Below are 12,713 nucleotides of genomic sequence, written 5' to 3'. Positions count from 1 at the left end.
ACGGGAGCCTCAATTAGCTCATTCATTCATTCGCTCATTCATTTTTCATTAATTCACAGTGAAAGCTCCATGGACCCCATGAGGGGAAGCTCCAAACTGGGGGTTAGGAACTGGGGACACTCCCCACATCACACCTTGACAGGTGCCTTGGGACCAATCCTTCCCGGGGCATCCTGTTGATGATGTAAAGGGAGGAAAACCCAGACATCTTCCCGGCCTCTCTGCAGGGATCTCAGATAGCAGAATCATATCCTTCCTGCCTCTCCCAAGGCAGGGCCAGATTCTTTCTTCCTCTGCCTGAGCCCTTCCACCGTGGCTGCTAAGCATTTCCTTAGCTCGTTCCCACACCTGTAGGGAGAGACTTCCGCCTGGTTCCTGTTTGCACCCCCAACGCCTAGCCCAGAGCCTGCCACGTGGTGGGTGCTCAGGAAATGTTTGTCAATCGAAAGGCATGTGTGAGACGGCCTAGCACGCAGAGGCCACTCCGTCGGTGCTCAGCAAGGGAATGCACCCAAACATTTAGGTCCCTTGTGGAGAAATCAAGAGGTCTCTTCGGGAAGACAATGACCAGGGGAGACATTGAGCAGCAAAGCAGGAGGGCTCACACGCACACATACATCTGGAAACCCACCTGAGCCATTTCCAGCACAACAAGCTGCCAACCACCCTTGAACCCTGTGGTCAGTGTATTTCTTGCCTCCTCGATGTTGGACACAACCATATGACTTGCTTTAGCCAGTGGGCTGTGAGCAGACACGATGGTGTTTTAAGGTCTTAAATGGGTTTGTGCCTTTAGCCACTTTGCATCTATCTATCTTTCTTTCTTTCTTTCAAGATTTTACTGATTTATTCGAGAGAGAGAGCATGACTGCAAGGGGGCACAGAGGGAGAGGAGGAAGCAGACTCCCCGCTGAGTGGGGAGCCCCATGCGGAGCTCAGACCCAGGACCGAGAGACCACGGCCCCAGCCAAAGTCAGACACCCAACCGACTGAGCCACCCAGGTGCCGTGCTCCCTTGCGTTTCTGTCCCCTCTTCCCGGCCGCCCAGAAAGAACACACATGGAACAGACGTGACTGAGCCCAGACTACATCCTGGAACCAAGACAACCTATAACCAAGTCAACCCACAAACACGTGAGCCAAAAACACATGCTGAATGCCCCTGAGCTCCAGGATGGCTTGTCACCCAGCATTATGGTGGATGTCACTGACCAGCACGCTAGGTTCGAAGACTACCCGCACGATCGCAATTATTTGGTAGGAGAATCTGGCCCCAGTGAACAAGACACTGAGATTTTGAGAGACAAGGGAAGAGGAAGACAAGACAGCACGAGAAGCGTTTCCTTTGCATTTTCAGTATCAAGTTCACAGCGTACAGACACTGCTGGCACATTTCATCCTGATACGCTGTTCAGACATCTTTAATTCGCCCTCCTCCTCTGCCTCCCATGGTCTTTGTTCAAGTCTTAGTCCACTCTTCTGCCAGGGCTGCTTCGGGGCTGGCCCGGCTCCCCGAGGTAAATATTTACCCCAGAGGTAAATAAGAAACCCCTGCTATCCTCAGAGGCCCCCAGCCCGGTGATGGAGAAAGATGTGGGTACAAGTAACTGTTACTCAGCTCTGATACTGAAGGCCCGGAGTGCAGGGGGGGTGCAGTCTCAGTGTCCAGCTATCAGACCGCTTACACAAATTGTCTCTACATGATTTTACAGTTGTTCCAAAAGATGGGGGTGGTCTTATGCACTGGTATGAAAAACAATTCATGATTTTATATACAAGTATTTATGTATGTATATGTATGCGTGTGTTACAGCTGTCTACATCTATCTATCATCGTCAATGACTAATAAACCAAACCATTATTAGAGAGTATCCAGTGGGCTCACAAGAGACTCTCATTTCTCATTTATGCATTTAAGGATCATTGCAATTTTTATAACAAGAGTGTATGCTGTTAAAACCCATGTTCATTTTGCATCCACTCAACAGGCTTTGCTCCTGGGTACCGGGGACACAGTGAGTCACAAAGGAGACAAAAACCCCTGCCCTCAGGGAGCTGAGCCTCTACACCACAGGCAGGAATGAGTGACGGGCAGGGGTGGAGAGGGACTTAGCAGGAGGAAGGGCTGCGATGAGACGATGCTCAAGGAAGGCTCCCGCTGTGACACTGAACCAAAACCTGAATGATGGGAGGGACCAACTGTGCAGAAAGCAGATGGAACAGTATTCCCAGAGCAGGGAACAACAAGTGCAAAGGTCCTGAGGCACACACTCGTTTGGCTGACTCAAGGAACCATCAGGATTTGGGGGAGCTGGAGTGTGGCACGGGAGAGGATATTGCAAGAGATGAGACCCAGAAGTTCAAGGCCAGATCCCACAGACCTCACAGGCCTCCATGAGAACGTTCGCTTTTTCTCTGAACGTGCGATGGAAGCCAAGGGAGGGCTTTAAACAGGGATTCACATGAGATGACTTATGCCTTAAAAAGATCATTCTGACACAAGTGAATCAGGGGGCAAGAATGGAAGGAGGTAAGCAGTTAAGAGATTGTGGCAGGAATCCCGATGAAAAATGAATGGGGCTTAGGCTAGTATAAAACAAAAAGATATTTCCCATGTGAAGCACAAAACTACAACGGTCAGGCACCAACGAAGAAAAATGCGTGTCGTGGTAAAAATACCGAAGACAGACAGCTATTTTTTCCAGGGGACAGGGTCGGGAAGCAAGGGCCGAGAGGGTACTGAAGAAAACGGGAAAGGGTGGGTGCTGTCTGAGAAGGTCTTTGAAAGCATGACTGTAGCTTGCCAGGGGGAAGGAGGTCAAGAAAAGAAGGGGAGCACTGGCCTGAGAACACCCTGAACTCAGCTCAGAGGTCTTGGTGAAGGAGGAAGTAGAAGACACGTGCACACACACACACACACACACACGGACACACTCACTCACACACTCTCGGAGTCTTGGAGGGTCTAGCTTTTCAGAAGAACCAGGCATTTAAGAACCAAACCACTCAGGTTCAAACCCCAGCATCTTATCTGTATGACCTCAGGCAAGTCAGTTAACTCTCGATGCCTCAGTTTCCTCACTTGTGAAATGAGGATTAAAATGAGCCAACGTAGGGGGGCGCCTGGGTGGCTCAGTCATTAAGCGTCTGCCTTCGGCTCAGGTCATGATCCTGGGCTGCTGGGATCCAGCCCTGCATCGGGCTCCCCGCGGAGCAGGGAGCCCGCTTCTCCCTTACCCTCTGTGATCTCTCTCACTTTCGCTGCCTCTCAAATAAATAAATAAAATCTTTAAAAAAAATTTTTTAAATAAACCAAATAAAATGAGCCAATGCATGTAAAGTTCTCAGAACAGCACTCAGCACACAGTAAGCACTGCATAAAGCCAATTAGCGTGAGTCCCGTGATAATTACCATATCTGGCGGACCAGAAGGTAAGTCACAGAGGGGTCTCGTGGGGACAAGAATGCAGGAGGAGAGCGTGCTTTGGGAGAGGATACACCTGGGCTCGAACACAAGCCCCAGACTCCCACTGTGGCCTCAAACCACACACGCCACCTCCGCGGCTGGGGGTCCGCGTCTGTGAGACAGACAGTCCTGATGGGAGGTGAGCAGAGGATCTGGAGGGCCAGGTTGGGGATGGGCAGCTGTGTGACAAAGCCCGCCGATCCAAGGGACAGCTGAAGTGCTTGACAGGCAGGGAGTACGTGCAAATCGTCCTGCCACTTGGCGGCAAAGCTAACCCACTCAGCCTCCTTATAAACATTTTTACACACACAGCAGAAGGTCTGTGGCGTGGCCGCCAAGCCCCGAAAGAAAAATCACAAGGCCAGTAAAACACAAAGATACCATCTCTCTGGGGCTCTCGGTCCTCCTAGAAGAAGCAAGAATAAAGGTCAAATGTCCCCAGGAGGAGGACAAGCGACCCATGTGCTGCCGTACGGGGACACACGTGTACACACGCCACATGCGCTCACACATGAGTGCACACACCCATGCATGTTCACCCTTGGAAACACACACGTGCACGGACTCAGCCGGGCACGCGAGCCCATACACGTTCATACGGGCACACGTGTGTGCGTGCTCAGCCACCAGCGTGCATGCGGGCACACGCAGGAGACCCGTGTGCACCTATCCGCAGGAGCACCTGCTCGTGCGTGCATACGCTCACCCTGCCCCTGACACACACGCACGCTTACGTGTGCACACCCAGGCCGCGCTTCCTGGAAGCCAGATGGGGAGCCCAGGGGGCCCCGGAGTTCCAAGGTCTTGCGGTTTTTGGCTGAGCCCTGGTGAGGGGCCGCCTCCGGGTAGGGGCTTGTAAGACTCAGGACAGCAGAGGGGGTTCTGAAGCCTGGGCTCGGCCCCGCCTGGGGAGGGACACTTCATGTCTGAAAGGCGCAGATTCTTCAGCTGGCAGTGGGGTGAGTTTGTCAGCCTCTTCCTCCCAAGGCTGTAGGGGGGCTTCTCGTTTACTGCCTGGGGGCACAGGGCCGAGCACGGAGGGACCACGGCTCGGCGCGCATGCGCATGTGTTAGCCATGGTATTCCTCGCGCTGCTTGACCTCAGCTTGGAAGCCGGGGCCCAGATGCTCAGCTCAAAACTTTAGGGGTGGCCACCTGCAGCAGCCAAACGGGGCGCCGTCGCTGGGAAACCAGGAAAGTAACTGAGCGGGCAGCTCCCCGCTGCCTAAAGCCTGCTCAGCGGTGGGTGGCTGAGCCTTTTCCTGTGCCTGGGGGTCCCCTCCTCACGAGCTGCCACTCGGCTGGAGCTCACCAAAAGGATATCCAAGGGGATAGACACGAACCTCACCAGCCTCCATGACACATGGCCCCCTCACCCGTGCCGCCTCTACCAACACCTCGGATGGGTCAGAGACAGGATGTCTGGGGCCCTGACCCTCCAGACACTCACGGCAGGGAAGCCGGGAGCCCGGTCCCACCAGCAGGGGGCGTCAGTGGCCCCCACGCCCTGGTTGAGCATTTCTCCTGAGCCAGGCACCGGAGATCCCCCTTGCTGGGACAGTTTCTAGGACTGGACTTCTGCTTCAGTTTCCCCACCCTGGCACCCAGAACCAGAGCCCTCTCCTAATCTCCAGGCTGTTGGAAGACACCAGCACACCTGCTCTCTCCCCACTGTCCTCCTCCTTGGCAGCAGGGGGTAGGCAGGTCCGGAGGCGGCCAAACCCCTATGTTCCTTGGCCAGCACGTCCTCCAGCATCTGCTCCCTTGCTCTCCCATAATAATAAAGCCCCTGACTTAGCTGAGCGCATGGCTGCCAGGATAACGACCTCATTTCCCAGTCTCCCTTGCAGCTGAGTTTGGCCCTGGGATCAAGCTCTGGCCAAGGAGGCAAGAGCAGGTGCTGTGGACAACTTCTAGAAACCTTGGAGCTGACATGTAAGCTTTATCCGTTCTCCTTTGCCCCCTCTAAACTGCTGCCCAGAAGGTAGGTGTGACAGCTGGAGCACCAGCTGCCATCTTAGACCATGAAGACCAAAGCACAGAGACAAAGTAAAGGAGCAGCAAGGTTCTGGACCAGAACCATCCTGGATTGCCTACTTTAAAACTTTAGATTTTATTCATTTATTTGACAGAGAGCTCACAGGTGGGCAGAGAGGCAGGGAGAGGGGGGAAGCAGGCTTCCTGCTGAGCAGAGAGCCCAATGTGGGACTCGATCCCAGGACCCTGAGATCATGACCTGAGCAGAAGGCAGAGGCTTAACCCACTGAGCCACCCAGGCACGCCCTACTTTGAAACTTTAATAAATGCAATGCACATTTCTCTTCTGAAGCCGACTATATTGGACCACCATTCCCTACAGCTAAAGCTAATCCTGACTGCTGTGCTAGCCCCACATGTGACCTGGGGCCAGCCTCTGACCATCCTATCTGAGCAGAATCTCTGCTCTCGGGCGCTGTCACTAGGGAGTGACAGACACAGAACATCTGGTTTGTCCAGATGTGGGTGGACCTGGGTGGGTGGACTCCCCCTGCAGGTCAAATCCTGCAGCTGGGATGCAGTAACCTCCAACACTGGTGTAGCCTGACCCCAGCTTCCGCACACCCGTCCTACCTTCCCCCCAAAATCCCGGTGTGCACTGGAAGTATGAAAGCGTAATGACTCTCAGGACCACCCAACTCGGGGGAAGGACAAGGTGATTTTCCCCCGCCCCTATCCCCTTCCCGACTGCTCAAGATTACGGCTCTTTGGGGAGCCAACACCCAGGGACGCTGCTGGAGAAATCCTCACGGGGCTGTGGGAAACCACCTGGGCAGGAAGGGTTCTGAAGGGCTCTGGGCTTGCACACCTGAGTGGGGGCCACACTTACCCTTCTCCGATGCTGGGGCCAGGTCAATGAAGCTGCGACATTTTTCACCTTCAAAAAGAAAAGAAGGGTTTTCAGAATGTGAGTGGAAGTGAGAGCTTCAGGCTTTGGTCTCTCCCCTTCCCCGAGCCTAGTCACTGAGCACCAAGTCTCTCTAACCCTTATTCCTGGAAACTCAGTGTCCCCGAGGGAATTGTGGACAGCGAACCTGCAAACTCAGCTAACCAGCATCGGGGATATGTTCTCCGGGCTCACCCCCGATCCAACCCATCCAGCCAGGTGGCTTGCACCTGCTCCACGCCCTCGGGCCCCTTCCATAACCCCCACCCCATTCAGACCCAGCAGGAGGAGGGCAGCCCCTCACTGGGCTTCCCAGGGCTCCACACTGTCGTCACCAGACAGATGGTCTCAGGACACATGGCTCTGATCGCGTCACATATGCACGCAGGCATATACATTCTTGCTCAAACCCTCTGATGACTTCCCAAAGAATGAAGCTCAAGTTCCTTCATGGGGACCCCTACACTCAACCCCAATACTCCACCACAAACCCTCACATGTGCTGTTTCCCCTGCGGGGGACACGCTTCCCCTATCATGAGCTCTCACGGCGCCCTGGCCCTCTCCAACACCAGTCGCCTTATGATTCCACTTTTCGCATATGATCCTCGGGTGGGCGGCCCACAAGTTGTAAGTACCATGAGGGCGCACCCCGTATCCTCAGTGTGTCCCCAGCTCGGGAAAAGACAACTCCGTCCTCCCCCATGCTCAAGCCCAAACCCTGGCATCAACCTTGATCTCCTTGTCTCATACCTCCACATCTGATCTGTGGCTCTTGTTTGGCAGTATATCTAGACTCCGACCACTTCTCACCCCTTCCAAGTCTCCAGCCACCATCCTCCATCTAGATGTCAAAAATTAATTGACTATAAATGGGAGACTTTATTTTGTTCTCTCAATTCTATTCCATTGATCTATATATCTATCCTTATACTGGTACCACACTGTTTGTTTGTTTTTTTTTTAATTACTGTTTTTCTGATTTTGGCCATTCTGGGTCTCTTGCATTTCCATATATGATTTTTTTTTTACGATTTACTTATTTATTTTAGGGGTGGGGAGGGACAGAGGGAGAAAGAGAGAATTTCCAGCAGACTTCCCACTGAGCACAGAGCTTGACGTGGGCCTCGATCCCACAACCCTGAGATCATGACCTGAGCCAAATCAAGAGTCAGACACTTAACCAACAGAGCCATCCAGCACCACTCTATATGGATTTTAAAATCAACTTGTCATTTTCGGGGGGGGGGGGACAGCTGGATTTTTCCTTTAAGATTTTTATTTTTAAGTAATCTCTACCCAGTACAGGGTTTGAACTTACAACCCAGAGATCAAGAATTGCGTTCTCTACTGACTAAGACAGCCAGGAACCACACCAGTTAGAATTTTAATAGGAATTGCACTGAGCCTGTAGATCAATTCGGGGAATATTGCCATTTTAATAATATTAAGTTTTCCAATCCATGAACATGGGATGTCCTTCCATTTATTTAGATCCTCTTTAGTTTCTTCTGTAATGTTCTATAATTTATGGGATATAAGTTTTGCACTTCTGTCTTTAGATTTATTCCTAAGAATTTTATTCTTTCTGATGTTATTGTACATGGGATTTTTTTCTTAATTTCATTTTCAGAGTATTCATTGCTACAGTATAAAAATATGATAAATTGATGTATATTGGCGTGGTACCCTGCAATCTTGCTGTATTTGCTTATGAGTTCTAATAGCTTTCAGTGGAGTCTTATGATTTACTACATACAAGATCATGTTATCCACAAATAGAGATAGTTTTACTTCTCCCTTTCTAACCTTTATATCTTCTCTTTCCTTTTCTTGCCTATTTCCTCTGGTTAAAATCTCCAGCATAATATTGAATAGAAGTGGCAAGAGCAAATGTCCTTGTCTTGTTCCTGATCTTAGGGAGAAATCATTCTTATACTATGAAGTATGATGTTTACTATAGGTTTTTCATAGATAATCTTTACCAGGTTGAGGACATTCCTCCTATTCCCAATTTGTTGAGTGGTTTTATTGTAAAATTGTGTTTGCCTTCTCTTTGATCCCATAATAACCTACAATGATGCAGCTCTGAGAATCCCTATTTAGAGACAAGCAAACTGAGGCTCTGAGCTTTCAGTGACATGCCCAAGACCACACAGCCAGTAAGCATGGAGCAGTACTCAGTCCAAATCTGTAGACTCCAAACTCCATGCCCTAAAATTTTTCCAGCTATCTATTCCAATTTGCTATGTCAGAACTTCCTACTGCAGCCGGCCATTCCCACTGAGTAAAGCTGCCAGATCCTGAAAGGAATCCCCTGAGAACATTTACCCCCCACACACACCAGTGTAGACAGGGAAAATCCACCAAGGGCCAAATGAAATGGCTCTCACACTTCTATTTCTGCTACAGGGACAAGACTGAATAGAAGATGTTTGAACAGACATGGTCAATGCTGAAGTTTAAGAAAAAATCATAGTAATGACATAAGGAAGAATGGCTATTTCAATGGTCTAATAACTGAAAACCAAACACAGAAGGGAGTTTTTTCTCCAAACCCTGTTCCTCATGGTAAAAACTGGCTAACCATTTGTGTGAAAGATATCAAACTGTACCATATTGTCTTATTGCTTTTAGAAGTAGCCTTTAAAACATCTTCGTCAATTATCATTAAGTTGATATGTTTAACTAAGAGACTTAATTGGGGAATAAAACTAAAGACAAGAGCACTTTATCTCTTCAGACTGAGGCTTGTCAATTAGATCATGGAGCTGTGGCTTGTTACTGCCACCTGATGGCAGCGTACCTTCTGTGAACCCTAGAACATGAAAGCTGGGAAGGATCCTAGAGTTCATCCAACTTAAGTGGTTCTCAGCCCTGGGAAGCCCAAGCCTCACCCAGAGAGACCATGATTTAATTGATCGCTGTGGGGCCTAAACTTCTGTGGGGTTTTTAAAACTCTCCAAGTAATTCCAGCATGCAGCTTGGCTGAGATCTGTACTCCAATCTGACTTATAAAAAAAATCTATTTGCAACACTAAAAAAACAAGAGTAAGTCATCTTAGTGATGGATTGTAGTATTGCAATGGACACTCCTTCAAGCAACAGTGTCTGTGGGTCAGGACAGCAGAGGGGACAAGAGCCTAAGTTCTGGGATCAGCAGAGCTGGGTTCAAATCCTGGACCTGTCATTTCCTGCCATGTGAGTTCCCAGTCTTTCTGTGACTTGATTTTCTTGACTTTTTAATGGGTATAGAACCTATAGGGGCATTGTAAAGACCTGACAGGGGCACAGAGCTTAGATATGATGCCTAGACCAAAGCGGGTGCTTAGGAAGTGGTGGCTATTGTCATCATTGTCCTCAACAAACAGGACTCAGACGAAACAAGGGGCATGGCCTCTGCGGTCTACTGAGAGGAGATCAGACTGATGAACAGACCACCATCGTGGTGGGTGGAAGTGGGGAGTAGGGCTGAGAGCAGGGACCCTGTCGCCAGATCTGCCTGTGTTCAGCGTGGCTCCATCACTTACTAGACGTATGACTCAATATATTAACCTTCTGGTGCCTCAGTTTCCCTATCTGTAAAAGGTGAAAACCACCAATGCTAGTGTTTCCGTAGTACCTAGAACAGAGTGGACCAGTAGGCATGGTGGCCACCACCAGGTGGTACAGCTAGGGCAGCTCAGTGGGCAGGAATCCACACTGCCAAATGGCAGCGGCAGGGACGTATGGTTCCCCCATGAGCCTGTGGCCTGGGATGTGGCCCTGCACTGTCCCATGTCTCCCCCAAACCTATGGACATTGTCCAGTAATTCCCTTATTTTTGCCCCCTTGAAGTTGTCCTCTCCCCCCTTGCTACCTCTCACTCTGATTCCCTTTGGCTCACAGTGAACTACTCCACTGGAGGGTAATGTTGTCCCACTTCAGAGAGGACGCAGAAAGCGGGAATTTGTGCAGGAAGAGGGTGGGGCCGGCAGGGAAAATGTTTTGGGGATCCAGGAGCTGCAGAACCTCCCCAGACCCCTAATGAGATGTCAGAAGCTTCCAGGAAACCAACCTAAGAAAGCTGGACATAGGGGTCTGGGCTCAGAGGCTTAGCAAAAATCCTGCACCCCTCTGGAACCAGAAAACCATCAGTGCGGGGAGGAAGAGGGGCAGGAAAAAAACTAGAAGACTCTCCCCCAAAGTTCTGAAGACTTCCTGTGCCCCAGGGGCTGATGAGGAGCCACAATTATGTGGGGTCTGAATTTCTCCCCACCTTGGAGAGGGGAAGCTCAGTCCAATTAGATTCGAGATATAAAGTAATGGGAGATTCCTTGCCTGTAAGAAGTGAGAGTACGTATTCATACCCACACCACCTCCTGTAAGGGGTCCTCATCTCTGCATCTTGCCCCAAGGCAGGTGACCGATGGGGGGGCTTGGTATCTAGCCCCAAAGCAAGGGTGGCTGGCCCACTCGTGAGATTTCAATGGCTGGCAGTGACCGAGGCAAGCCAGAGGGGAGTGGGTAACCCAGCGAGGGTGTGCCCTGTCTAAAGGAATATAAAGTGACCTCCTGGCCATCTGGACCAGTCGGGCACCCCAGAAAGAGCTCGCTAAAGACAACTGAGTGAAGGGACTCTTCCTGGAAGGGTGGACAGGGGCAAGGGCCTAGCAATAGCGGGTGCAGCTCACCTCTCCCAGCCCAGGGGGTCAGGCAAGAGAAAAGAGCCTGTGAAAGGTGAAGCCACAAGGGAGGGGCTGGCACTGGGAGCTCAGCCACACTGAAACAAGCATCAGAACAGGAGATTCTGGGGTGGGACTCAAGAATCTGCATTTGTAACAAGTTCCCAGGTGCTGCTGATGCTGCTGGTCTGGGAACGTGTTTTGAGAACCACTCCTTAGAGGGATGCATTACCGCCCAAACCTCAACAGGGAGAAAGTGAGGCAGGAGAGGGGGGAAATATCCCCAGCCTTCTGATTTCCTACTATCTCCTCCTACTGGCCAGAACCAATGAGAAACCAGAGGGCACAGGGGTCATTCCATCTGCAGAGGGCAGTCTCCCCCTCACTACCAACTCCCCTTTCCTTCCCATCCCCCCTTCCTCCCACCCCACCACCACCACCACCACTCCCGCCCCCCGCCTCCCCGGCAGAGAGTGGCTGGAGGACAGACTCCCACCACCACTATCTGAAATGATCTTGTATATGCATTTGATTATTTGTTTATTGTCTGTGTCCTCCACGGGATGTATGAGGGACTTCTGGGCTATGGGCGTTATTCCCAAGCAGATAGGTGCTGACCGTGGTCCTGACCATATTCTGTCGCAGGTTGGAGGCTGCGTGCTGGGAAAGAATGCAATCATGCAGAATTCTCCCCCACCCCCGACTCCTCCTTACCCACCCTCTTCCTCCCTCCCTCCCTCTCTCTCTCTCTCACTCTCTCTGAATTCTAGGAATCCAAAGCACATCAAGCAGTGATGTGGGGAAGTGTTTGAATGAATTCTGATCCCAACAAACATTCTTCTCTTAGATACCCGCTACCACTGCTTTGTATTCATACAATGGTATTCAACCAACATTTACTGGGTGCCTCCCATGTGCCAGGTGCTGTTCTAGGTGCTGGGGGAATAGAACAGCCAACCCAAAGGTAAGTCCCTGCCCTTGCCACTCTTCCGTTGTAATATTAAAGTATATGTTAATCAGCCACTCAAAATCCTTGCTCCACAGAAGGGCATTCCCCAGCTCTTCTGAATAACCGCCTAGTGTCTTGGCAATGACTCGAAGCTCTGGGATCACAGGTCCCGCTCACTGCTTTATCTTCAATGCCTGGGACAGTAACAGGGGCTCCCAGCATGATCGTGGGTTAACAAATAAACGAAGAGCATTTCATATAGTGCCCTTATGAAGAATTACACCAAATGGGGGATTCTAGTCTGTAGGATCCCACAGGTGTGGCCACCACACCTGGAGGCAAAGGTGAGACAGGAAGCTGAGCTGAGCTGGAGAGTCTTGGGGCCAAACAGAAAGGGGGTGTCTTCCCTATTGAGTGATGAGGAGGAGCCCCATGGGACAGCCATACCCAGTCTCATGCCCACCACAATGCATGGATGCCTGAATATCGCCTGGACATGACTCTTTGAATGTCACACACACCCTCCTTTCCTGCTGCTTTATGCCTGAGGGCTTCCAATGTATAGCCTTACATTTTCCCACCTCTCCACCTCAACATCTCTCCTTCCACTTCTTGGTATCTGAGCCGTCCCTCGCCTTCAGGATCCAACTCAATGCCCACACTACACTCCCACCAAGAAGACAGCCTTGTTCACCAAGCACCTTCCCTCCC

General features: G+C 50.9%; 1 protein-coding gene across 5 annotated transcripts in view; it reads right to left on the bottom strand.

Moving 5' to 3' along the window:
* The window catches only part of GSG1L (GSG1 like), a gene marked incomplete at both ends in the record, with an annotated part of 199,312 nt that overhangs the window by 124,269 nt on the left and 62,330 nt on the right, over positions 1–12,713 (bottom strand). For 4 of the 5 annotated variants that reach the window (XM_080830384.1, XM_080830383.1, XM_080830387.1 and 1 more), the window contains one exon: positions 6,334–6,381. The exons of the other annotated variant lie outside the window; for it this stretch is intronic. In XM_080830384.1, coding sequence (XP_080686510.1) covers positions 6,334–6,381 — 48 coding nt within the window. The remainder of the gene's footprint in view (positions 1–6,333; positions 6,382–12,713) is intronic. 5 annotated transcript variants of the gene reach the window in all.

The sequence above is a fragment of the Martes martes genome, assembly GCF_963455335.1.
Source record: "Martes martes genome assembly, chromosome: 18".
NCBI lineage: Eukaryota > Metazoa > Chordata > Mammalia > Carnivora > Mustelidae > Martes > Martes martes.
Note: the sequence above shows the minus strand (reverse complement) of the source record. Positions and strands in the feature narration are given on the sequence as shown.